The 24,814-nt window shown below is 38.1% G+C and overlaps 1 protein-coding gene across 1 annotated transcript; it reads right to left on the bottom strand.

Moving 5' to 3' along the window:
• Window positions 1–318: 318 nt before the first annotated feature.
• GPR180 (G protein-coupled receptor 180) lies at window positions 319–23,262 on the bottom strand. Its single transcript, XM_009634599.2, has 9 exons — window positions 23,254–23,262; window positions 22,863–23,046; window positions 19,373–19,567; window positions 15,718–15,898; window positions 15,464–15,513; window positions 11,742–11,899; window positions 5,309–5,500; window positions 4,872–4,949; window positions 319–3,208 (listed from the first exon to the last, which is right to left on the bottom strand). The coding sequence occupies exons 1-9, from the start codon at window positions 23,260–23,262 to the stop codon at window positions 3,050–3,052; spliced, it is 1,206 nt and encodes a 401-aa protein (XP_009632894.1). The 3' UTR covers window positions 319–3,049.
• Window positions 23,263–24,814: the final 1,552 nt, after the last annotated feature.

The following is a 24,814-nucleotide window of genomic DNA, read 5'->3' as shown; positions in this document are numbered from 1 at the left end:
CTGGGGGAAGGGGCTGCAGCCCCTCGCAGGGCGAGGTGGCAGGGAGCCTGCACCCGCTGTGGCTCTCCCTGAGAACTCCCCGGCAGCTTTCGGCAAGCACAAACCCACACTTCACAGGCCGGGGCTAGGGGCGTACCAAAGGAGCACTTTTGTCCTCTGCTGTCGCCCAACGCACAGCTGACGTAGGGCGGGCGCATCGTGGGTTCCTCAGATGTATGCAAGAGCCCCAGTTTGCAACAGACAAGGTTTTTTTTTTTTTTTTTTTTTTTTTTTTTTTCATTTGTGACAGAAAGCACATTTTAGAAAAAGAGAAAGAGAAAGATGCACTGATAGAAGACAACTGAAAGAAGGCTGGAAGCTATTCTTTCAAGATGAGGTTATGAAACCAAATTGATAAAATGGGTAACTGTGTGAGCAAGCATGAAAAGCAAGGTCTTATCAGCTGGTCTCACGGAAGATGTAAGTTAGGATGAAGAGATAGGCTTTCACATACTCAAACCGCTCCTCGGGCATGATCCAGAGGCAGTAAGCTTCCAGCTAGAGTACAGGTAAGCATGAAGCTTTGTAAATTAGTCACACTTGAAGACTCCCCCCCTCTCACTCCCCCCCTGGAGATACCCTGTACCAAATTAACTGACCTCTTGAACATTACTGCAGCCATACTGACCTACTGCCACAGCACGCATTACCGACTTAATCACACGAAACTGGTGACTCTTGGTTATGAAAGAATGCTAATGGACCGGGGCAGAAATGCATGTCCTTCGTACCGCTTACCACGAGAAAGTGATACTTAATTGTTACAGTTGCATTAATAGCAAAATAAAAATTTTATTTTCAAATAATTGGATTCGATGGCAAACTAAGAAAGGATAGTGTTACCTGTTGACTTATGGGGCAATCTGGAGAAAATTAAGAGACAACATCTTACCCTTTAGATTTACACTCAGTTTAACTACAAATTCATTTTAGGAATTGTTGTAGGGTGTATTTATAAGGTGAAATTAAGATACCATTTACCTTAACACTGACAGATTGAAGTCAGAGGCGCTATAGGAAATAAGAAAAATACTTTTGGAGAATAAACCAGAGTGCCTCTTCCAAAAGTCGCATACAGCTTTTTCTGCACAGATTAAAACTTTTACCATGACGGATTATAAACTGTAAAGCAGTTCTTGTGTCTATCAGAAAATTCTGTTTTATGTGTGAATTTCATGTCTTATACATGAGGACAGATAGAACTCTTCTACTGCATTATTGGAGACTTATCAAAAACAGGATGCTTTTTTCTTGAGAAGATGAAAAGTACAGAGATAAGCAGGGAAATAAAGACTGAAGTTTTAACCAATAATATTTTTGTGTGGTTATCAGAGGAATGTAATAATTAATCTTTTAATCATTCTGAAGATTGTGTGAAATCATAATATCTCATCTTTTCCAGCCTCAACCTGCCATTCTTGATCTGAATTACAAACAATAAGAAAGGAGATGATTTAATGAGCAACTTTGTCATGTTGCCATTTTGCCTTAGTCAAAGGCAAATGTCTAGTTTTGCCTCTAAACTAAAATGGAATAGACTTATGTTTCAACTATGCTCGCAGCTGAGGCAAACGCGAATGGAGAAGTTAGGCCTATTTTACAGCTAGAACCCCAGTGTCTTCACATTTTCACAGAGACATAATTAAATACACACTGTTAAGAAGAAACAAACATTCATTTACTAGAAAATAAAATCCATGTTGTGAAGAAAACACATGTGTGAAAAGGAGTCTAAAATTTTACAAATACTAAACTAAATCCAAAAAGATTGATTTCAGTCACAACAGCAGTAGGTATGTTCTTATTATGAAGGAGAAAAAAAAAATGTCAGCATGATTTCATCATAATAAATAGGCACTTCAATAAAGTATATATTTACACTGGCTTTCTGAATGCTAGGGCCGCACAAAGTAGTATGGCTTTATTACAATGGATGGAAGATGGCAACTACTTAGAACCCGGTGCCAACATGGATTATAACAAATCCAGTGAGTATTTTGTTTTTCAATTATTCATAGAAAATTTAATCCTGATTAAGTATCCTTGGGCAGGAATTCATGGGTAGTTGATGACTGAAACCAACATTTATTTGAAATGCTTCTGTTAATTTAATCTGTGTATATGGCTTAATTATGATTGAATCCTCAATGTAACAGAAATGAATTATATCAGGATTAAAATTCTAGTACCACATCACCCGTTCCATTTTCTTTGCCTTTTTTTTTTTCTTTAAAAGATGTGAGCCTGCTGTTTTAATTACCTTTATGTTGCTATATCTTCTAAGCCTCAAATACTGTTTAGACCTTCATTACTGGATGAAATTTTTAGTTACATTTATCTTTAAAAAAAAAAAAGCAGATAGAAACTCTATTTTCATTCCCATTCAAATTTTGACTAGTATGAACATTGGTTGCAAAAAAGGCTTTTTTTTTTTTTTACACCAATAATAAAGGAAAGTTTCTCGCAGTCAGTTGTGAACATTTTACATGTGTTTTCTAAAGGACTCTCCCTCTTTGGTTTCCCCTTCTTTTATACTTATACATAAAATGCATTTTCTCTAAAGCATGAAAATAAAAGAACTTTTACTCATCGTTACACATCACACCAATTTCACCACTGGCCTGCTTCAGACTTGTATGAGCTTGTAGATGTTTTAAGAACTGCATTTTATAAGACCTTCAAACCTAGTATTGATATAAAGCAAGGACATTTTTTGTGGCTGTGAATGGGAGAGAAAAAGATTCATTGTACTTTTCTGTGATGCAGCTCAGCACCACATGCTACACATAAACAAAATTCATAAAATTATTCAAATTATGGATTTTTCCACTCCACAATACTTTTAACAGATTAATCTAGGGACCTCGTCAGACCAAAGGTCTGTGAAGTGCTCTGACGTTATCACTCAGTTTCCCAGTGAAACCAACGTATCACACGCCTGTGACAAAAATACCTGTGTATTTAGGTCATTATTGCACATTTATTAAATAATGTATTCTTCCTAAACATCTCAGAAGTGATGTCGATATTTATGTCCAGAGGATACTGTTAGTGGCAATGTCACTGATGACAGTGAAGATACTTCCCAATATAAACTATGAGATAGAAAAAGTCTGTAGAGGATAACCATGGAGATGCACTGACAGAGGATAACACCTATGGTAATAATCTGGAGACAAAAAAAAAGAGAGAAAAGAAAAAAAATAAGTGAAAAAGAACCAATGCCAAATGATCCAGAATAAATTACTGTGTCAGTGGTTGAGGTTTAACTTTAAACCTTTTAATACTGCTGCATTTAGAAAACATTTGAACATGAATCTCAAGTCCAGGATTCAGACTCTCACACCTGGGTGTTTTTAAATCAGTTGATAGCCCTGGGCAAGTCACACAACCCTTCTGGCGGTCTCTGTTCTGGGGAATTTCAGACTAGCAATTCACCACCCATGCAGTTTCACAAGCAGAGGTGATGTTTAGATATTCTATTCTTACAACAAACAGAGCGGGGGGGGAAGCCTGAAAACACTTTGCACTAGCGCAGTCATGGAGCTGTGAGGATAGTGATTTATCAGTCTCGCTTAGCCATACCTCTTCCCAGTGCAAGTCTCTTCAGCTGTAAAAGGTGTGTGTAAGGCAGTATTTATCAAATGCATAAAGGTAACTACTGTTTCTGAGAAAGCAAAAGTCTAAGTTTATGCAGAAGAGAGTCTTTTAAAATAGATGTTTTTTCTTAAACGAATATGGTATTTATTGATCATGCACTCTTTTATTATATTGAAGCGCATTTTCAGAAGGAAACACAGCAAAATTAACAATGTAGAAACTGCAGCTGCACACAATGGTTAAACTTGCCCAAACACAAGAGCAGAGCACTGCAATCTCCCTTCAGTAAGCTAAAAATCTCAAAATATTCCAAAGATTTCCTTTACTGATGCTACCTCTAGAGATTGTCCCCCTGCCCTGATGATGTTTTCATCAAGCAACAAAAAAAAGTCTAGAGCTTCAGTAGCTCTAGAGGAGTCTTTTTTTTCACCCAATATTTCTTTTGATTTAAAAAAAAAACAAAACCCACCCCAACCAAACAAAAAACCCCCAAACCACCGGGGTATTTAATTTACTATATATTTTTAGTGGAACCTTTTTCTTTCCCTTACATATCCTCTACATAAATAAAAGCTCAGTTTCTGAAAATGCACAGATGGTTATAACCACGAAGAAAAGAAGCAAACTCTACCCTGGAATGAGGTAGTCAATCACCTGAGAATAGTAGTGCACTTTATCTGAACATGGCAGGCTCCACACACTAGTTCTCCAGTTCCCTCTATGTTTAAGCAACTCAGAAACCCAGTGAGTCCATCTTTTCTGTTTAGAGCTTACAAACCAGACTACATATTTGAGCAGTTTTCTTAATTTAGAGCATACAGTTCAGCTACAGGTTCCCTGACCTATTTAGCCACATGAAGCTTTAAAAGGATGAAGACTAAAAAGCAAACAACAAAAAAATTTCACTGATTTATCTTTCTACTAGCTTTGTTAAAAGAATCCCCAAGGTGTTTTTAATTAAAAAACAAACAAGCAAACAATAAAACAAAACACCCCCTCTATATTTTCCTTTGACTTAACAAGGAATGATTACCCTTAGATGATTCAAACCCTATATGCCTTTGTAAAATATGACTCACATTAGCATCAATGAGAGCTGTGTGACTAAGAGTTTTCAAGTTGCTTTGGGGTCATAAGATTAACAGTCTAAGAGCACGAGTTTGCTAACAAACACTGAACATGAAGAACAACTACTATTCAAATTCCATCTCTTTTATCTTGCCCGTACATACCTTTTCTCTTTGATATTCTCTGAATATTACAGAAATGGTTGCAAGACATGGGTGGCACAAAAACCAGAGAATGCAGGCCTGAAAGAGAAGACAAGTAGAAGTTATAAAATGACTACATGCCAGTTCAGAAGAAAGAGATGACAGTTAGAGGAACTGCATTTACATTTCTGTCTATTTTATGAACCCATTGTTTAATTTTCAATCAACAGAACGAAAACCACACAATTAAAGGTGGGATTTCTGTTTAAAAAAAAGCTCTATACTCCTTGTCAAATTAAAATGACTACTCAGAGTATGATGACAGAGTGCAATTTAATCAAATCAGACACTTAAACATTAGCTTTCTTATGGAGGAAAAGAGTTCAGTGCTTCAGCCAACTGCATGCCACAATTACATTTACAGCAGAAGGGATTAGTTTCCCTGATGTAACCCATACTTTGGCAAAGGTGATATAGAACTCCCTTTTCAGCGTGCTTCTCTCCACTGTGATGATCTGGTAAAGACCAGCAGCCAGTGACAAAGCTAGGCAAACTCTGAGGCCAATAAGCAGTCCGCTTGCTAAGCCGTGGTGTGAATGGTAGCTGTGGTGACTCGTATCTTCAAACTGCTCCCAGATTAATAAAAAGCTCTGGAAAGGAACAATGACAGCAAAGTACATTTAGCATAAACAAGGTTACGCTAAACCTCAGTTAATCTTCCCATCACAGATTAAATTATCCGCACAACTGGTCATGCTCCGCTCCGCTTGTTGGAGGCCGCCATGTTACACTAAAACCCCCTAGCCTGAACTGCTTTTTTGGTGCTACCTATTACTCCAAGTGCAACTGGCAGGAACAGAGCCTCGCTTCTTGCATTCCGTAACTTTTAGAAAGTTTAACAAGTTAAAAAGTTTCCTCCAATTTGGATAGAAGGAATGTGGCACCTTAGCATAAGATCCAAAATAAAAAGATTCCACAGAGCTGCAGGGAGGTGTCTCCTTCCACTTGGGATCCACAACCTGTAAAGCTTGTTTCAAAGGCAGGTGACTACGCCTTTTCTTTCAAAATCCTAACAGGATTCACTTTTCTTTTTAAAGATGGGGAAGTAAGAGGGTGGTGCTGCTGCCCCTTTTATACAATAGCCTAAAGGCTCAAGCATTCACCCAGGTTGAACTTGGATCTCCCACAATTCCCTTCTTTGCCTAAAGGATATCCAGCTCACATCTCCCACCTCCTTGGAGAGTGCCCCAACTGCCAGGCTATAGGCTGTTCTTGGGTGGGCCACTCTCCACCCCTTCCATTGAAGCTGTGCCATTGTGGAGAAAAGAATTCAACATCAGCTAGGTCAGAAACTGCGAGCGAGCAAGCCTGACTCTGCAAGCAACCGGCTTGGAAACCTCCTAGGGTCTAGGAAAGGGAGTGTCACAGGTTCCAAATGCTGTTCCAATACAGGGACAAACGCTCTAGCCAATGGACAACTACACAAAAGACAGTAATCCTCCTTAACTCTCGCACTGTATCCATTTCCCGCAAAATCCGATTTTGTAGGAGCACTGTGAGAAAGAATATTGATAGATTCTCTATGTAAAAACAGCCTAAGAAGTGCCTGGTTTCTGAATCTTAGTTGGGTGGAAGGCAGGCGCCTACTTGTTGCATAAAAATTGGGTCTTGCTGAAGAATACCTTTTTAAGACTCTGGGAATATTAACAATATAAATTAGAATACCCATGAAATTTAGACTCTCCCAGCATCATGTAGCAGCTGAATGGCATCTTAAGACTTGAATATACACTGGAATCCAGTCCACCTACTGCACACATCTAACTTGCACTTAGGTTTCAGGTGTCTAATGAAGCAGGCTTTCTGAAGAAAGGTAGGCAAATTTGATTTATGAGTGAGGTAGCTCTGAAGGCCTTCAGAAGCAGACATTGTATGCCTCAATTTAGAAATCTAAATTAGTCAGATTTCCTTCTGAACACATTCAAAGGCTCTCTCACTACATCAACTACATAAAGACAAAAAGGTTACAGAAATTAACTACTTTTTTTTTTTAAATGTGGAATCCACCTGTGCCTTCCAAGGGTAGGTGTCCTTGAGTCTCACCAGTCCAGACAGGATAATTTTTGCTTAGAATATCCTTAGAGAGTATTCTCTCGCTTTTCCCCTCTGTCACCTAGGCCATGACACAGTGAGCATGACTGCTGTCATTTCTGTCACTGCTCAGCTCCCTGGATGGAAGAAGGAAGGATGGGAGAGGGACAGACGTGAAGCATGCATATCTTGAACATCACTGATTACTAGTAAGCAATCTGACCAACGTGCTTCAAATGTTCCCACCATAACGCTCCATTTCTGAGTAAATCTAAGCAAACATCTTCAAACAATCAAATTACTTGACTGAGAATTCTGTCAAGGAGTAAGACTGAAATAAGATGGTGTTTGGTCAAGTTGTGTCTAAAGCAAATTTATGTCATGAAATTGATGAATTCCTATCACAGAAGTTGTTTCAGTTTAGGTAGAACGTGCCCAGGCAACAAACAAGGGTTCTATCAGTTACAAAAATCACTGCAGTCTCATACAGAGCATTTTCCTTTTTGATGTTTACACTCGGGAACAGTCAAAGTATTTAACTTCCCTGGACTGGACACAGACCGTCTGAGAAAATTTAAGAAAACCTCCACTTATATATAGAATCCTTCTGACAAAAGCATGCATCTGGGGTGAAGAAATACAGGCTGATGGAGATGGAACTGTGATACTGCTTTAAGAAGACACTTTAGGTAGATCCCAGGGGTAGCTTAACCTTAAAGAACAGAGCTCATGAGAGTTTGAATTTTCCTTAACCTACACCAATACTAACAGCAATGAAGGAAGCCACTTTCATGAGAAGATGACAAAGAGCTGGAGTAAAGGAATCACGAGAACAAAGTTCAAATCCTCATGAGAAAATGATGTCTGACAGCAGGGTATGCTCTGGACTAGCCCTTTAAAGAGTGTAAACAACACAGGAATCAGTTGATCAAAGACTGTAGTGACAGCAACGTAAGATCACAGAAGTCCAGCTTCCTTCAGTTTCATTATATTATTCCAAAATAAGCAGAAGACAGAGGCATTAGAGGCAGAGATGGAACCACTGGAACACACTGGAAACTTGGACAAGGTGAGTATGTGTCATTGCTCTTAGTACGAGTTGGGACTATTCTCACTCACTAGAGAAAAGCAGGATCCTATAAAAGAAAAATCTGTGCTATGGAACGTTTCTAGGTTACAACAGATGGGGCAATCTGTTCTCAGTGAAGGACAAGCTTTCACAGACAAGCATGATCTTGAAGCTAAAAATCTCTTTGGCTGCCTGTGCCTGAGAAATTAAGGCGAATAAGCCCTGAAGTCCCTTACCTTGACCACAGAAAGGCATATATCAGCTCACTTAACTGCAGTATCAGGACCAAGCTGAAAACACACACCAACCTGCTGACGTGGATACCAGAGACTTTTTTTTTTTTTGCTGGCAGTGAGCAGAACTATGTTTGAGCTCTAAGAAGTCAGCAGGGAAATCCTAATTTTTATCCAGAAGAACAACTTCAGCTGTAGACAAAAGAACCGGATGAGCTAGGCAGCTGAAGAGCTGACTTGCACTGGCTATGTCCAACGTTCAAGCCACAACTGGTTCTTCATAAAGTAAAGGAGAATGACCATCTCCTTGCTTACATAACATGCTGTTCAAAATCCCTGACTTCACCTGCACATACTCCTGACCTATCTTGGTTCACAGTGGACACCAACCACTGTCCAGTACTGGTGTTCCTCTTCAAATGCTAGAAGAATGTTTGCCATGGACATCATCCTGATGTTCCGGATATATAAGTTGAACCTCCACATCTACACGATGAAGAACAAGACACTCTTTTTTGTCATGAGGGAACAATTATGGCAGAATCCCTCCTCCCCTTCACTATGCCAACACTGACTTTATGGCAAGCCAAGATAACATATCAATCTCCAGTAAAGGCAGGTTCTCATGGGACAGATCATCTCTGAGAAGCAAGTGGAAGGGGGAAGCAAAAGGGAAATGAGAAGTAGCAACAAGGCAGAGTGGATTAACTGCTTCTAACCGTATCTAGTACTTAGGTATCTGATATCATGCAATGCCAGTACAGTAAAAGATGGTTTAGATCTATGGTCAGAGGCAGAGCTCATTCTGAGCACATCTTTGGGGCATACATAAGAACCTCGGTGAAGCGTGATGTCTAATGCAGTAAGATTCTGTGTCACTTTGGTCAGGTTCAATGTGATCAGCTATCTTTCAGCTCTCTTTCTAGAATTGCTGCCTCCACTCCAATCAGCCCCAAAAGCTGAAACTGCTCAGGTCTATGTGATGGGAAAGGCCTGCTATCAATAGAGTTTTGAACAAGGTTTGTGTCTCAGAGCAAGGAGTGGAATCTTTAATGAATACAGAGCAGCCTGAGAATGTTTTATTCTGAGGCTGAAATAAAGAACAAGTTAAGGCAAAGGGAGATGCTGAATGGCAGACCTGTCCCTCCTTTAAGATGCTGCCTCTTTGCAGCCGCAAAGGCCACAAGAGATTTGCTGACTACGAGGCTGCGTCCACCCTACACTGATGGTAACCTGTAAACACAGCCTGGAAAATTGCCGGTGTTTCTGAAAGAACAAAAAGAAAGAATCCATAGCATCAGTACAAAGAAGAGAAAAACCCCTGAAAATTTGCTGAGTAATTTGAACTAGTAGCACGCAAACAGGGTCAGACAGTTTGCTAGTCAAAACTGCAGTTGAAGAGTAACACATTTTCCCAGGCTGTCCACTTGCTTGACTTCCCTGAAGATGAGATGAGGACAGGTAGCAGAACGTCCATAAAACTAACATAGTTCAACATCTGTCTGCTGCGTTAGGGGAATGCATGTGGTTTCCAGCACCCTCCACAGCAAAGTCCTCAGAACATCTCTGATTATCCACATAAGTCCAGCCAACCTCTGGCATGGAAAGAAGCTGGCTCTCCCCTAAGAATCTCTGGGAAAGAGCAGGACAGAAAAGAGGTTATTCTAGGTTTTTAATCATTAAGAGTGCTCGTTGATTGCCCTGTTACAGCAGGTCCAACACCCACCTCAATCTAGACAGACCAGTGAACAACAGACCAATCCAAAAAATGAAGTCTTGAGCTCACCACCTTTGATAGAAGCGATGCAGTCTGGATCCTGCTCCCCTGAGCTCAACAGCCACATTCTGTATTAAGGAGAAGAAATCTGGCAGAAGGTATATTTTGTATGTACTGGACCATGAGATGGAAAACACCATCTCCAGAAGGGGCAAGGACACTCTTTGTGTCAGGGAACTTTTGCTGGAGACAGTAGACACTGAGATGGGGGTGCAAAACCACCCATGCAACGACATACTCCGATATCCATATTCTGTTCCTACCAGACTCCTGCCAAACCTGACACTCCCAATGGTACCAGGAGGAGAGACGTGGCAGAGCTGTGCCCTTGTGGTGGAAAGTAAGTTAGCCAACTTTGTGCCAATGCTCCAGTGGTGCTCGAAGAGCCAACACAAATGTGTAATGGACCAGTACTGGGGGAAGCAATGTATATGTATGATACCTGTCCCAACTTTTACCACAAGTGACAACCAAAAAAAGATCAAGCTGATGATACCAACTGCCCTTTCCATATATAGTAAAAAAGAAACAACCAGAAAAAACTTTCCAGTCTCAAGTGACAGAGTACTAATACACCTATATGTATGTACAAGTGGAGAGACATGAATAAAATTAAATACTTTAGAAGTCGTCTTTACTACCAGCATGTAAAATTTCTGGTGCTAGATGGGTGTCAAAGGAAGGTGGAATGAACCAATATTTGAATTTCAACAAGTCCCATTGACCTCAATAGCCTTTGGTTTATATTCTTAATTAGAAAGAAATGTCAGCTCCCAGCTACTCTTAACGTTTCAGCAGTCCACTTTTTTAGTTTGGAAGCAGCACTAATTATAGATACTACTCAAATGGCACAAAGTCTTCAGTATAAGCTCTTCCTCATTACTGTCTCCAGTTTCTCCCTGCTCTTGTCTTTCTCAATGGCCTTCAGATTCTCTTGTCTTTATGCTGTGATTTAAAAAAATTTGTTTACAAAAGGCACTACCAGGGTTGGATGATCTCCTTTACAATTTACTTTTAAGTTACTGGTTTACTTGACTTTCTAATTTATACTAATGGAAAATATTTGAATGACATTATGTGACACCCCATTTGTATATTTGCAAGACCAATCCTGCATACGAACCTTTCAAGAATTCCCTTACATTGATTGAAAAGACCATTAGACATCCTGTTTCAGTGGTTCTAAGAGGAGGACACTGAGAATTTCAATTTTTTTTGGTGACAGAAAGAATTTCTCACAGCAGCTTTTCTTGTCTTTCCTCTCATGCTGATTGTTGTCACCCCCCCAGTGTAGTTCACAACCCCTCAGTTGTACTGATTACAGTTATTTATAGGACCACATTATAAATCAGATCAGTAAAATGACTGTGCCAAAGTATCTTTTTTTTTTCTTCAGTCTAGATCATTCCACTGATCTGGTTTACTGTATAATGCTACGAAAAATTGGCACAACCAGGAGTTTGGAAAACTGTGGGAACTTCCTAAGTTTTTACTGCTGAACAAAAACATACTGTGCAGCTACACCTTAAATTGTTAAAGTAAAGAGAAGGTGTTGTTAGCTATTAGACATACTGGGTGCACATTATGCTGTGGGTTGGTTTTTTTTTTTCCAGTCTTGATACTCCCTCCCTCATAAAATATTGAAATTAGTTGGTTCACGGTTCTGCCATACTTAACAGCAGCTGTATATTTCAGTATAAGAATGAATATAAAATACAAACCTGTGTAACAACAACTACTACAGCAATGCCAGTAGACGTTGGAGTAGAATCCCACTGAAGAGGTCTGCCATGAGATTTCTTCATTCTGCCTATCGTCCAACCCATACACAGACTCAACAATAAATACAGCATTTGTATCTGCGAGATTATGTCACACACTATTGAAAACAAAAGAAAAATAAATTGTCGCAACAAAAATAAAGCTTTCTCTAAAGCAAAGAGAAATGTTATATATACCCACAAAGGATGGACATTTACACCTCTGTATCACCTTCAGTCATAATTTTGATCATAGGTTTGACTAGCTGAGGTTGCTTTCCCACAAAATGTGGGTATTTTGAGTAGTTTCCAGCAACCAAACAGATCACTGTCAGCTTTCCTCTAGTTATGCTGCATTTCTGCAACAACACGGGCACAGCGCCACATCCTTCCAAATCCCACTCTTGTGTCAAAGAAGTCTGGGCTCAGGAGTCCATCTGCATAAATAGACTTATAAATGCTAAAGAACTAAAATCATATGTATGTTAATCACACTGCAAATATGAAACATGATTAAATGAATTCTTTTCTTTGCCCTGAAAAAACTTTTGTTCAAAAATCAGATAGTTGCATTGTACTTTAAATTAATTGCACTTTGTCTTAAGGATGCAGTAGCTTGCAACAGAAAGCACAAATATTCAGGACAAATTCCACTCTCAGATACTTCAAGGGGAAAATATAATGAATAACCCCAACACAAACTTCATTTGGAGAAACAACTTGCCTGTATTTCATTTTATTAAATGCAAAATACCTTTGCCTCATTTTGCTATGTCCATTTTTTTTGCTCTGTTTGGGAACAATTAACACATAGTCCATAAAGTTACATTCTTAATCAGCGTCTCAAACCTGTGTTTGAAGCTGTATCTGAATAAAGAAAACTTCAAGCTAGAATACATTAAAGCCTTTACTTATTAGCCTTGCTGAAGTATTACCAACAGTAGAACTGAAGATTTCTTTCTGGTTGATTGTTAGCCTTAGACCTGATAAGTTTTTGACTGAAACTTATTGAACAATTTTTAAGTCGGTGTTTGGACTTAAGAGTTAATTGGTTTATTGTACTGGCATAGCAGAGATGTACATGAAAAAATGATTACTGTATTATGTAAATTGCAAATTTGGTTCAGAAACTAGAGATCGGGCACTACACACCACAATGCTTTCTTTTTCACTTGATTAATATTTAGTTCAATTAAATTTGTTCCTTATTTGTAATTTTCACTTACACTATCAAGTACAAGAAAAGTATTTCTGTGTCACAAAAGCAAGCTTCTATTTCTATACAACTGGACCGTATTATAACAGTTAAATGTACTTCCACATTTACTGAAAAGACTGTCACAGAAAATATTGCCACTGTACAGAGATTAATATGCACATGATGGAAGTGTGTCAAATGAAGATCAACTACAATATTTCCCTGACACTCAGCAATACTAGCAAAATATGGATATAAACCAGACTTCAACACGTTACTCCTGGGATATATTTGGTATTCTCACAGTTTGTATGCTTAAATGCTTCTTAATGTATTCAGCCACCTTTGCTGTTTAAGAAGTGTCAAGAGCTTTTAGTAAATACAAACATGCTCATTCTTTATTAAAATGAACTGGCACTGGTTTTGGGCAAAATGGTCTTGGAATTACTTTACTATGCTGGCTATGGAAACATAGTACTGGCTAGAAAAAAATTGTTACATTGTTATGTGAACTCAAGCCACGCCAAACCGGTGTCACAAATCCAAGCTAGAGAAATGACTGAACAAATCCTGATGTTGCAGAGAGCATTTCATTTCTGTCACTCCTTAAGATAACTTGCCCTGTAAGTTATAGCCAGTCATCATCTCTCAATCACATCTGGGATATACATATTGTTCTGCTTCAGCGTGGCAGCAATTCAATTTGCCTGGATTCCCCGACGAAACGGGGTAAGACAAAAATTCAGTACCATCTTTAATCTTTGACATCTTGTACACCTTGCCAGAAAGTACAACGTTGAGAGAAATTTTTAAAATTACAATAATCCCACGATATCCAGGGTCAGTGTGAAGTGACACGCTACTGAGCTGGTAACACATTTGTCTGATTTCATCACAATTTGTCTTTTTTGGCCGTTCAACAGACTTTTCATATTTCTGTCTTATCAAAAGTTGATAGATCACTATTTGTGATGCTTTTGAGCGCCATCATTACTTGTGTGATATACACAATTAACTTAGGCGATAAATTAGACTGAGGGTCAGGTATTTATACATGGTAAAGACTAAATGATGGCAGGAAAAGAATAATGGCTTGGGATGGTATCTGAACAGGTTTCTAGAAAGAAATTCTGGCTCCACTGAAGTGAACAGAAATTTTACCATTTACTTTTAACTGGGATTTCTGTTCTGATATAGGAAAAATGGTAGCACCTTCCATCTTCAAACTATACTACTTGCTACCAGCCATTCTTCAGAATTGTAATTGACACTGAAGCCTTCCACATTTCTATTACTTTTGCTCTTTTACTGTTTTGGGAACCAAGAATCTTAAAAACAGCAGGAAAGGAAAACTCTCTTAGCTGAATTTAACAAATTCAGCTATTGATTCAAAAAAAATATTATTTTGTTCTTAAATAACCTTTGCTTTAAGGCAATAAAAGTGAGCTCTGCTATAACACAGACGCAGAAAATCTAACATACAGCTCTGAAGTTCTGGCTGCGTAGCTAACACTGGTTTTCTCACTGTGCAGGAGCTATGACTACCTCCATATTCTCTATTTAATTTAATTTCAGGAGGTGAGAGGGAAAGTTTAATAATACAGTTGCTGAAGAGACTGCAAGGAGCTGTTAACTCAAATGGTTAAAACAAGAAAGAGGCAATTACTGTGGTGCCAAGTGCCATCAAGAGGCTGTTAATTCCAACTGCAGGCTCCTAAATGAACTCTAGGAAGGGAAATACTTTTCTATATAGGCTGTTACTCTCCAACGCTATCTCACTACCACAGTACTGCCTTCTTGGGGTGCTTCAGGCCAATCAAAAGGCAATGTATTTGCTTAGAAACAACCCCCCAGTGCTTCAGATGTGAACTACAGAAAAAAACCACAACGATGTTTAACCCTGAAGAATCCAGCTGGAGTAAATTAGTGCATTTTGGGAAGGGATGTTACAGGAATTCAGTTCCAATGAGAACTCAGAATATCTATACAGAGCGGAGAAAAATGCTTTGTTAGCATCAATTCTTTACCTAAGCATTTTTTGCATCACTCTAACTGTATCGCTTGTGCTGTAAAACACTTTCTTTATAATCAATGTTAAGTTTGCTAGTGAAATGACACACTCCGTAAAACATGATTGTTTCCTGAAAAGCTTTGCTACTCTAGATCATGCAAACTCCACAAAACTTTTCAACATAGTGAAACAGTTACTCACATGATAGGCATGTATTTAAGTGTTTGTAGGATGGAATCTTCAGACAAGAGAATCTTTAAAAACATCCTGAACAGTATCACAATTGTGTAACTTTAAATACAGTTATCGTAAACATCCAGAGTAAAACCTGTTTTTCAGAAGAGCAACTTCTAGTATATTAAAAACCCAGTGGTATGGTCCAAGATCATAATACAGTCCAACAGCATTTGCTAATGTATTATTATACAGATTAATGTGTAGAATATGTAAGAAACAGTAGACAAGCGTACTCACATTCTGCCAGACTTCCCATAAGAGGTGCTCCTACTCCGTCTCTAGAATAACTGATAAAGGAATAAAAGATGGTATTTTTAAGTGAGTGAGTCTTAAATGCGTGTTCTCTCTAAAAAGAACATCTAGGCAATGATGTAGTTCTAAAAAGTCAGTCCTATGTTTTTCACAATCACCACAGGAAAGATCACGTACTGATCTTTACAACAGAATGTTCTTCAAGTCTTAAGACTGAAAGCAAAAATAAGCAACGATACCTTGAGAAATGCAGGTAGTTGGCAAAAGCTGAACCAGCCTGCAACAGTAATGCAACTGTCAACACCTTTAATACGGTATGCATAGGTCCACGCTTCTTAATTGTTTGCCATAGGGACTGTGCATATATGCAAGCCGTTACAAAGTATGCTAGGACAAGCAGGAAAAAGAATTCATGTAATCCTGTGAAAAAAGAAATACAGCTTATTTTTTATAAAGAAACATTGCTACTAGCAGTAAATAACTAAAACAAAAAATGTTTTTTTTTTTTTTTATATAATCACTGGGAAATACTTCGTAACTGTCACCCAAAATGGTAGTACAGATCAAATGAGTAAATTAGAGCCTATTTTATCCAAGAAAGTCAGTGAATTTCTTCAGAGCTGATTATTGTTTGATATGACAAAGTAGTTTTTTATTCAACAATACCTTTTCTGGGTGTAGGGGAGATTCTGTTCAAATACAAGTAGCTTTGTAGCAATTGCTGAAGTAGTATAAAGTGGCATAAAGTTTCTTGATAAGCAGAAAATAATTGCAACCCATTTGATCAGCCAGAAATGTGTTTGTTAAAGGACTCATTTTTAGCTCTTTTTTTTTGTTGTTGTTCAATTTTTAAAGGCCCAATCTGAGGAGACAAACCCACAACAGACTTCTGTTGAATCTATTTAACCACTGGGTGTCACTCTTCCTCCACATAAAGTAGATAGGCCAAGAAGCACAGCTGACCAAGACAGAAAACTTTTAGATAAAGAAAAATGGAAAGAAGAATAGCTCAGAGAACAACAGTAACTTCATAGAGTGGTTTTTTTTGCACCAATCTGAAAAAATGCCTGAAAAAAAGGTTTTGATATTATTTACAAAACAGAAGTCCTCTAATTTTCAGTCTGGCAGTAGTCTGGTAAAATGCTTCCCTGGAGACCTGGATCCTGGAAATCTTTTCTATTGTCCATGAGCTTTGGAACCCACCATACGGGCCCCCAGAGGATCAAAGCCAGTGAGCTATAAGCAAAAACAGGTGTACGGAAGTTTATCACAAAACCCCCCTGTTTTTCTTCTCCAACCTTCCTTAAAATGAAGTGGTACTCAAAGAATCAGATTCTGAACAATGCTTTTCCTCCAGCAGCAAAACAATTCTGCTAAAAACTTCAACCAGCTCCACCCAGAGATGAGAAACAGAGCAAATACACACATCTCAGTATCTAAGTTGAAAAACACTAGAACTGGATGAGTTCTGAGTAGTTGCTAGTACTATAACTTCTATGGCTCAAATTAATCAGTGAAATGGGAGAAAAAGATCATAAGGTAATAAAGACTCATAAACCAAAAATTTCAGGGCCACTCTGCTTCTCTTCTATACCTATAAAAAAAGCCTGATTTATGACTGACAAAAACATGCATTTTAAGTCAAAACTCTTATTCTTCCTTTCACTACCTTTCTGCTTCAAAAGATGCCCACTGAAGTTGGCAAAGATTCTGTAGATAAATTATCTCTCACCATGATGAGTGGGTACACGTGGAAAACTCTTCAGGAAGATCAACTAGCTTTTACTAAACACTAAAACATTTAGGATAGAAAGCTCCTTCCAATCAAAGACAGACTGTGGATGATTGGCTTGAGACCAAATGGATTTAGGAGAAAGTTGCACTGAAACACAACTGTAAAAAAAACAAAGAGTAATTTTCAACCTCTCTTAAGTTTCCTGACTTTCAAGTAATCTAGAGTTGACAAAGGGAATAAAGCATATGTACCTTGATTTGAAATACCTAACTTCAAAGATCTTCAAAATGTTGTCTACCTGGTCAACTGCCCTTATAAAATCCTACGTTCCACTGGCACCATGCCTTCCATAAAAAACCCTACCATATAAAATGATAAAAGCTTACTCGCTAGGGAGCAGAAGCCAGGCCTCCTCCTCTCTCAAGGCAAACATCTTAACCACAGGGTTACAGTCTCAAGTTCTTCCCTATACTTTCCTCACAGTCCGTTTAATTTTGGGATCTCCTGTGTTAGGCCACATCTTTAGTAACGAAAGTGAAGGGTGACCTAGCTAGAACCATCTGGAACTATGCAGTTTTTAGTTGCCCAAGTGAAAGAACCAAGAAATGAAGCTGGATCTTTTCTCTGATGCCCTAATGTTCTATGCTGCACATCTCTGTGGAAATAGGAAAAAAAATATTCCCCAAAGATGCATTAAAAAAAAATTGAATTTAAAAAAAAAAAAAAAAAAGAGCGAGAGAGAAAGGAGAAGAAATCCTTGTCAGTTCTTTGAAAGTAGACACAGGCATGTAACTTCACGATTCACGGTAATGTTGCAGGTTTTAATTCTGAATAAACAGAGGTGTTCCTCTGCAACTGTGGGAGACATGACGTGTGAAGCTCACCTTGTTTCCTACTTGTTAGATCTAAATATGTGCATCCAACATATTTATACACCTCCTTGCTCAGCATGCAAGCTGCTCAGAGTTCTGCTTCCAAGTGCTCAAAGCCTTCCTGATACAGAGCTGAGATACCTCTCTGAGAGGTCTGTACACCACTTTTCAGGGCCACACGATATCTTATCGCTGCGTTGCCCCTAGATTTAGCAAAAAAAACGCTACTTCTGCTTTTCAGAATAAGTAAATTAACTAAGAATTCACTTCTGGATACAAAAATCACTAAATAAAAACTGCCAACAAAGTTTGTAGCACAATCAGTTAGAGAGGGGTAGGTCAACTTATAAGCCCTAAAACCAGATGATTAATAGTGCCACTTTCTTACTCATTCTGCTGTATGTTTCAGCGAATATTCTCTTCCCTGCAAAAAGGGAGCTGCCTTTGTTCCCTGTACATCCTCTTGAGACCAAGAATGACAGCAGGGCACATGATCCTGAGCATAGCAATTAGGCTCATTCTGGGTATGTAGGTTAAATCTATATATGAAGGCAGACAAAGCCTATTGGGCTCTTTCACAACAGACCTAGTTTAGTGACACGTTGATGAGGCCTCCCAGAGCAGTGAAGCTTCTTAGCTTCATTGCTCAACTGCAATGAAACATACATTAGGTTGGTTTGGATTGTCGAAAGTATGTAATTTTATGTAGGCATTTCTTCAGATGCTGTCTTGAGTGACTTCTAGAAGTTTTTCTTTGCAGGTTTAAAGATTTAAAATTGGATTTCTAAAATAAAATCAGGACTGACGCATCTCATCTATGGCCTGTGACTACGATACTTAGAAAGACCTAAACATTGACCTGAAATTGTATTGGTGAAATGTTGTATTGTGCATGCACTCGTGTTGCACAGAATCAAGCTAAGGATTAATGAATTAAATAGGCAAATTAATTAAAATCAGGGATTAAATTCACATTCAAGCAAAAGCTTACAATTTCAACAGTGGAAAAATACCTATCAGCAAAGATGTCAACACTATCTTTCCCTGTGCATCGATGCTTCCAGTTAGGCAAGTTTTGGAAAGTCAATCTAGAGAAAGGGAAGGATTTTTCTGTAATGCCAGAAGATGAATTAAAGCTTACTCTCTGCAAGAAAGTAGAATCTGAAAGATAAGAGACTCTGCTATCCATCCCCCAGTGCCATACTTTTCCAAGCATAGTAAGTACTGATTCGTTTGGGTGATCAGATCCTTAACTTACAAATCTAATTTTAAGAAAAAAAATCTTACCAGATTCCCCTGCGCTAAAGTGATCTAACGGGTTCCCTTCTGCATCTGGGTTTAGTAAGACCATTTCAAACTGAATATCCTCGGATTCAGAATAATTCTCCTCGCAGGTAAACTTGTCTACATAAAACACATACCATGTTTCCGGATAAGGAATCTGGGACACTGTCAGATTTTGCTCTGTGTGGTTCACAGTCACTTTGGAAGAAAACAAACAAACAAACAAAAAAAAAGGAGTAAATACTTGATTAGTTTGTTTTTAGAAAACTCATCTCTGACTGAAGGCGAAATTTAAATCTACATCATCATATACAGGTTATAAATTGCATACAATACAAAACAGTCTTTGTTTTGAAAGCTAGCCGTAACACCAGAGGCCAGACTTCCATCCTCGCCTTTCGGTTTCAAACAGGTGCAGGCGAGGGCTGGTGAGAGTATGTACTGCGTTCCATCCCTCAGCTTTTGAGTTCGCTGGGAGGGCTCCCTTCTGCCAGCGGCCAGTAACTGCAAACTGTGTCTCCCGTGCTTAGCATATGTTCGCCCTCCAGTACTGCACTGATGGGACGAGTGATTTTGTATTAGCCAACAAATATTTCTGTAGTATGAAAAACACCTTTGTGAAATTTATTCGACTCTATTTTCAAAGACATTTAGAGCTCTGAATAGGAACAGCCACATGTGAAACTGATAAACAATAGCGTGCATGCTTTCAAGGTACAACTTCACGTATTTTACAGCATCTTCCCCAAGCCATAATAGACTGAATTTCAATTGACAGCTAAGGGCAGAAACCATCGTCTAATAAAATTGCGTATTTCAAATCACTTACATTTAAAACCAACTATGTAAGAGTCTTAAGTTTCATCTGCTCACTGATCTTGCCACTATTTTTCCTAAAAGCAACTATCAAGGAATGCACAATCTCTCCAAAATAAACATTTGCTGAAAATGAAATGTGTGGCTCTGTATGTTTGGGTGAAACTGTAAGAGCAGTAAGTACTGTTACACTGATTACTGAACTTGAGAGCTAATCAGCTCAGCCATAAATGGAAGTCATCTCTGTAGAAGAAATAACAATATAATGACCAGACTGTAGATTAATTCACCTTAATAGTTTAAGATGACAATGGCTAAGGATGAAGAAAGAAAAATTTCATTAAAATTCTACAAAACAATTTCTGGTTTTTATGCAAAGCCTTTCTTCATGGAAAAGGTGCAAACATACATACAAAATGACCATTAGGAAACTCATTATCCCTGAATATTTTGTAGACAAAACTTAGAACTAATTTCTAACTTGAGGCCTACCTGTGAAAAATGTTTATGTAATTTAAATAAACTTGTTTCAACTTCAAGAAGTTATTTTCCGTTCTTTGAAGGCATGAACTGATCAACATTAGGATCCAGGAAGAAACGTATGATGTGTCTCTTTGCAGCAATTGTCATGAAGTACAAATTCGGACAACACATGAACCAGGAAAAAAAAAAAAAAAAAAAAAGTGTTCTAATGCAGGCAATCTGTCTTGTGTAGCTAATGGTAAGTATGCATTCCACTCTGGAGCTACATATCAATTAAATATACAAAGTGAAATAGCTCCCTTCAAAAAACCAAGATGTTTGAAACCACAGTTTTGGGATTTCAGATGGTGCTTAATCCAAATGAGAGGCAAACTGCAGCTGACAGGGGTGGCTTTACTCTCCATCTGCACTCTCAGCTGAGTTCTCACACAGTGTTATTTGCATCAAGACTAGGGATCACACAGAGCGTGTTTAATCAGTTTTCCATCAAATCTGCAGCTAAGTCACAGGAAATGAAGTAAGATAAAATAAAAATGTAATTGATTTTGCCCAAGATCAGCAAACAGATCCAACTCACCCTGTGGTCACATGATTCCTATGCACAGTAGAAAAGAGCGAGTACATTGCTGGGACAGAGAGGAGTGACGGACCAACTGCTAGTCTTTTCAGCAGCACTTCTCGTTCAGCTCACACTAAGTGTAAGGAACTACATCCTCAGAAGTGACATCTGGATTAAGACCTCATTATGACAAAGTTCCAAGAGATCAATTTGTCACTCTAGGGATTCTGGCCGCACAGAGGAAATGTATTTAAAAGAGAAGCTGTATTCGCTTAAGATACATTTGAATTAAGTTTCTAATATTAATTTAATTCCTTAAAGGAAAATTTATGCTTTAAGGAGATTTTGTAATATTGCGATCAATAAATGGTGCAAAAATGATTATTCAGTATATTTGTCTTCCAGTTACATAATTGAATGCTTCAATGTTTTACTGTTTTCATTTAAGATGGATACTTAAGTTAAGCTTTATCCTGATTAGCTCATCTTTGATACTGTACTAAAAGTTTTCTAACATATTTTCTACATCAAAGTGTGACAGGTTTGTGCTACCAAGAAAATGAAAAATATTCTTTTATTTTTGTTTTCTTGTCTTTGAAAAATAGTATTTCCATGGAATTGGAGAACAGGAGCCTCCTGACAAATGGGAAATTTTCCTCCGTAAATGGAAGACAAGAAGATAACCTGTATATTCTGTACTGGAAAACTTATTAGCTCAAATATTCAAAGCATTTGAATGGGAGATTCAGTGATGAATACTGAACTACAAAATTAAAGGGTGAAATTTAAACGATAAACCAGCCAAGTTATAAAGTAAGGCAGCATAACCCAGATTAATTTTCACAGATGACCTTACAGATGGGTGGGGGGGAAGGGGAAAAAAAAAAGCTAATGATTATGAAATTGTAAAAGAAAAAAAAAAAAAACCAGAAAAAAAAAAGGGTTTTCAGGTACAAAATTACCCTTTTACTGTGTATTTGGGCTACATAATCCCACCTTACAAGCATTCACTTCAGAAGTTTAGAGGTAACTGCAGCAGGCTCCATCAGTTTGCCTCTAATTTTTTTCTTTCCACTGCAATAAAAGTCACAATTCAAACTATATGTTTGACTGTCCCAAACATTTAGATTCTCACGTTCTTCAGTTTCATGTTACAATGGTATTCTTCATAAATTCTTTTAAATACTCAACATAATCTTTTTTATGGAAAAAAATTGAGATTAAAAAAATACTTTTAATTCAAGCAGAGTTAAAGAAAATCTGTGTACTAAATGAATAAATGGAAACTTCACCCAAACATGGACCCTTTCTGAGTTGTGTACAAGTGAGAGCATGAGTCTAGAACTGGTCATAAAGTTTGTCTGTTTGCATTGAAGTAATTATTTGTCAAGGATTGTTAATTTTCCAGCAGTATACTAAATCATAACTCGCAAACAAAGTCTTCTGAAATGATACAAAGCAATTTTATTTCCTTGTAATAATTTTTAATTACAGAAGGCCAAAGGCCTGCATGTACTTAAGTTGATGCAAAGTCCAAATTCATTGAAATAAATACTCTGAATACACAGACAACTTAACAGGGTTCTAAATACACAGATAACTTAATTTGTAAGGGGGAAAAAAGTAGCAACTCACTTGTCAGCTGAGCTTTAGAAAACTTCTCCATACAGCTGTGATCTTGCATACTGTTCTCCAGCTTCTGCCATTCCTGTGCTTGAAACAGGTGGAGTCTAGCTGCTTTTGTCACAGCTACTGCTACGTTCTCGATTCTGACACACAGAACAGCATGGTCACCTTGATATTTAAAAAATAAAATCAACTACTCTGCCTCGATGTAGGTTACAAACAAAAAAGCTAGTGTGGCATAGATTTTTTCGTACGTAGCAGCACTAAAGCGTCACTTCACCTCTTAAACTTTTACCACTACTTTCCATAAAAGCCCTTATACTCTTTCAGAAACAATTTCTATACATCTCATTAACACAATAATGCATGCACGATTATCTGTGATGGTACTTAAACAAACCTTCACCATAACCCAAATGTCATTAACTTTCTCTACTACAAAGAGCCTCCCTCTCTGTTTTTTTTTTTTAAACAGACTTCCAGATAACTTTTTTTTCCCTTCCTCCCACCCCAAATATTTAATTTCTCAAGTGCAAGTAAAGACACTGCCTCAATCAGTCTCAATAACCAGTTCAAAGTCTACTATTTTATATTTTATGACCTTTGCAGCACGATTATGAGCATCACAGGGTAGCTCTTGAGTCTTAATACCAAAAGAGCTTATGTAAATGGACCTTCATGTTATGGGCTGATTAGAGCTAAAATATTTATTAATGTATGACAGACATCAAATTGATACAAAGAACATCAAACTTCAAAAGCGCTCTGTAATATGTCAGTCTACCTGTAGGCTGCATCTTGACATAGAGAAATATTTTAGCCATTTTAGAACTAGCTCACTTGACACAATTTATCTTGTCTGGGTACCTCTACAATCCTCACGCTTATTTTGATAAATTCATTCATGATATATTTCCATAAAGTTATTTAATGTAACAGTATCCTAAATTAAAAGATAGGCTTTAATGGAGAAGAAAAATCAATCAGTACTGCAAGAGCACAAACTCACTCAAATTTAAGCAAGCTTTCTATGTTTTTTTAAGCCATCAGAGCAATCTTCTTTCCCACCTAACCTAGGCACCAGCCAGATGTGAGTCGATAGACTACCACTAGCTTCAAATGAGGCTTTGCCAGGAAGGTTTGCCTGTTCAGAGCTGGCTGCAAGATAGCGGTCCTGCAATAAAACCCTCAAAAAAGGTGATCTTCTGGGATCTGTAGAATGTTGCATGGACTACAGTTTACCTAAGTTGTTAATAAAAGACTTTGAAAACTTAACAGAAGGTTCTAAAAAACAGACCACATGGCTTCACGGAGACTCAAAATGTGTATAGTTGTGGGTATTCACGCAGAAAGAGGAATATTTCTAAGGAAATACGCAAGGTCAACTTGTAGAATGAATTTTTATGCGAGCACCTAAACCACTCATCTTGAATCTTAACATTCTTTTCTCAGATTTAAGCAGTGCGCTTTTTTTTTCTCCCTGTAGATTTATTTCGAGCGCTTCTACGATTATCTTCTAGGGCAGTGATAATTAACTGCTTTCAAGTCACTCCACAAGCTATCCCCACCCTATCTATCATCTCTCATTTGGCACTGGAAGGTCGCATTCCAACTCTTTTTGGTTTCTGTTACATTTTCCTTCATCCCACTAGATTTTTTCCTTGCAAACATTTTTGTTTTCCTCTCACAGTGTGTCGCTATTCTTTAACACCACCACTCCTCCAGTCTGGGAGAAAGCCTGTGTAACTGTGTAAATATGTGAAGTTTTATCTTCATGGTTGTCTTGCGAAGTGTTCCGCAGAACTCCTCTGCCGTGGAGCAGAGGTGAGACCCCACCTGGAGTACTGTGTCCAGTTCTGGGCTCCCCAGTTCAAGAAAGATGAGGAACTCCTAGAAAGAGTCCAGAGGAGGGCAACTAGGATGATAAAGGGTCTGGAGCGCCTCCCCTATGAGGAAAGGCT

This window comes from Egretta garzetta, unplaced genomic scaffold, assembly GCF_000687185.1.
Source record: "Egretta garzetta isolate BGI_Z169 unplaced genomic scaffold, ASM68718v1 scaffold442, whole genome shotgun sequence".
In the NCBI taxonomy this organism is placed as follows: Eukaryota; Metazoa; Chordata; class Aves; order Pelecaniformes; family Ardeidae; genus Egretta; species Egretta garzetta.
The sequence above is the reverse complement of the archived record's forward strand: the minus strand, read 5'-3'. Positions and strand labels throughout refer to the sequence as shown.

What these genes read in the sequence shown, in the direction of transcription:
- GPR180 (XM_009634599.2), bottom strand. An exon ending in AACTACCTGCATTTCTCAAG is followed by an intron (nt 15,514 to 15,717) that starts GTATCGTTGCTT and finishes TTCCTTTATCAG; the next exon opens with TTATTCTAGAGACGGAGTAG. An exon ending in TAGTAGTTGTTGTTACACAG is followed by an intron (nt 5,501 to 11,741) that starts GTTTGTATTTTA and finishes GTTCCTTTCCAG; the next exon opens with AGCTTTTTATTAATCTGGGA.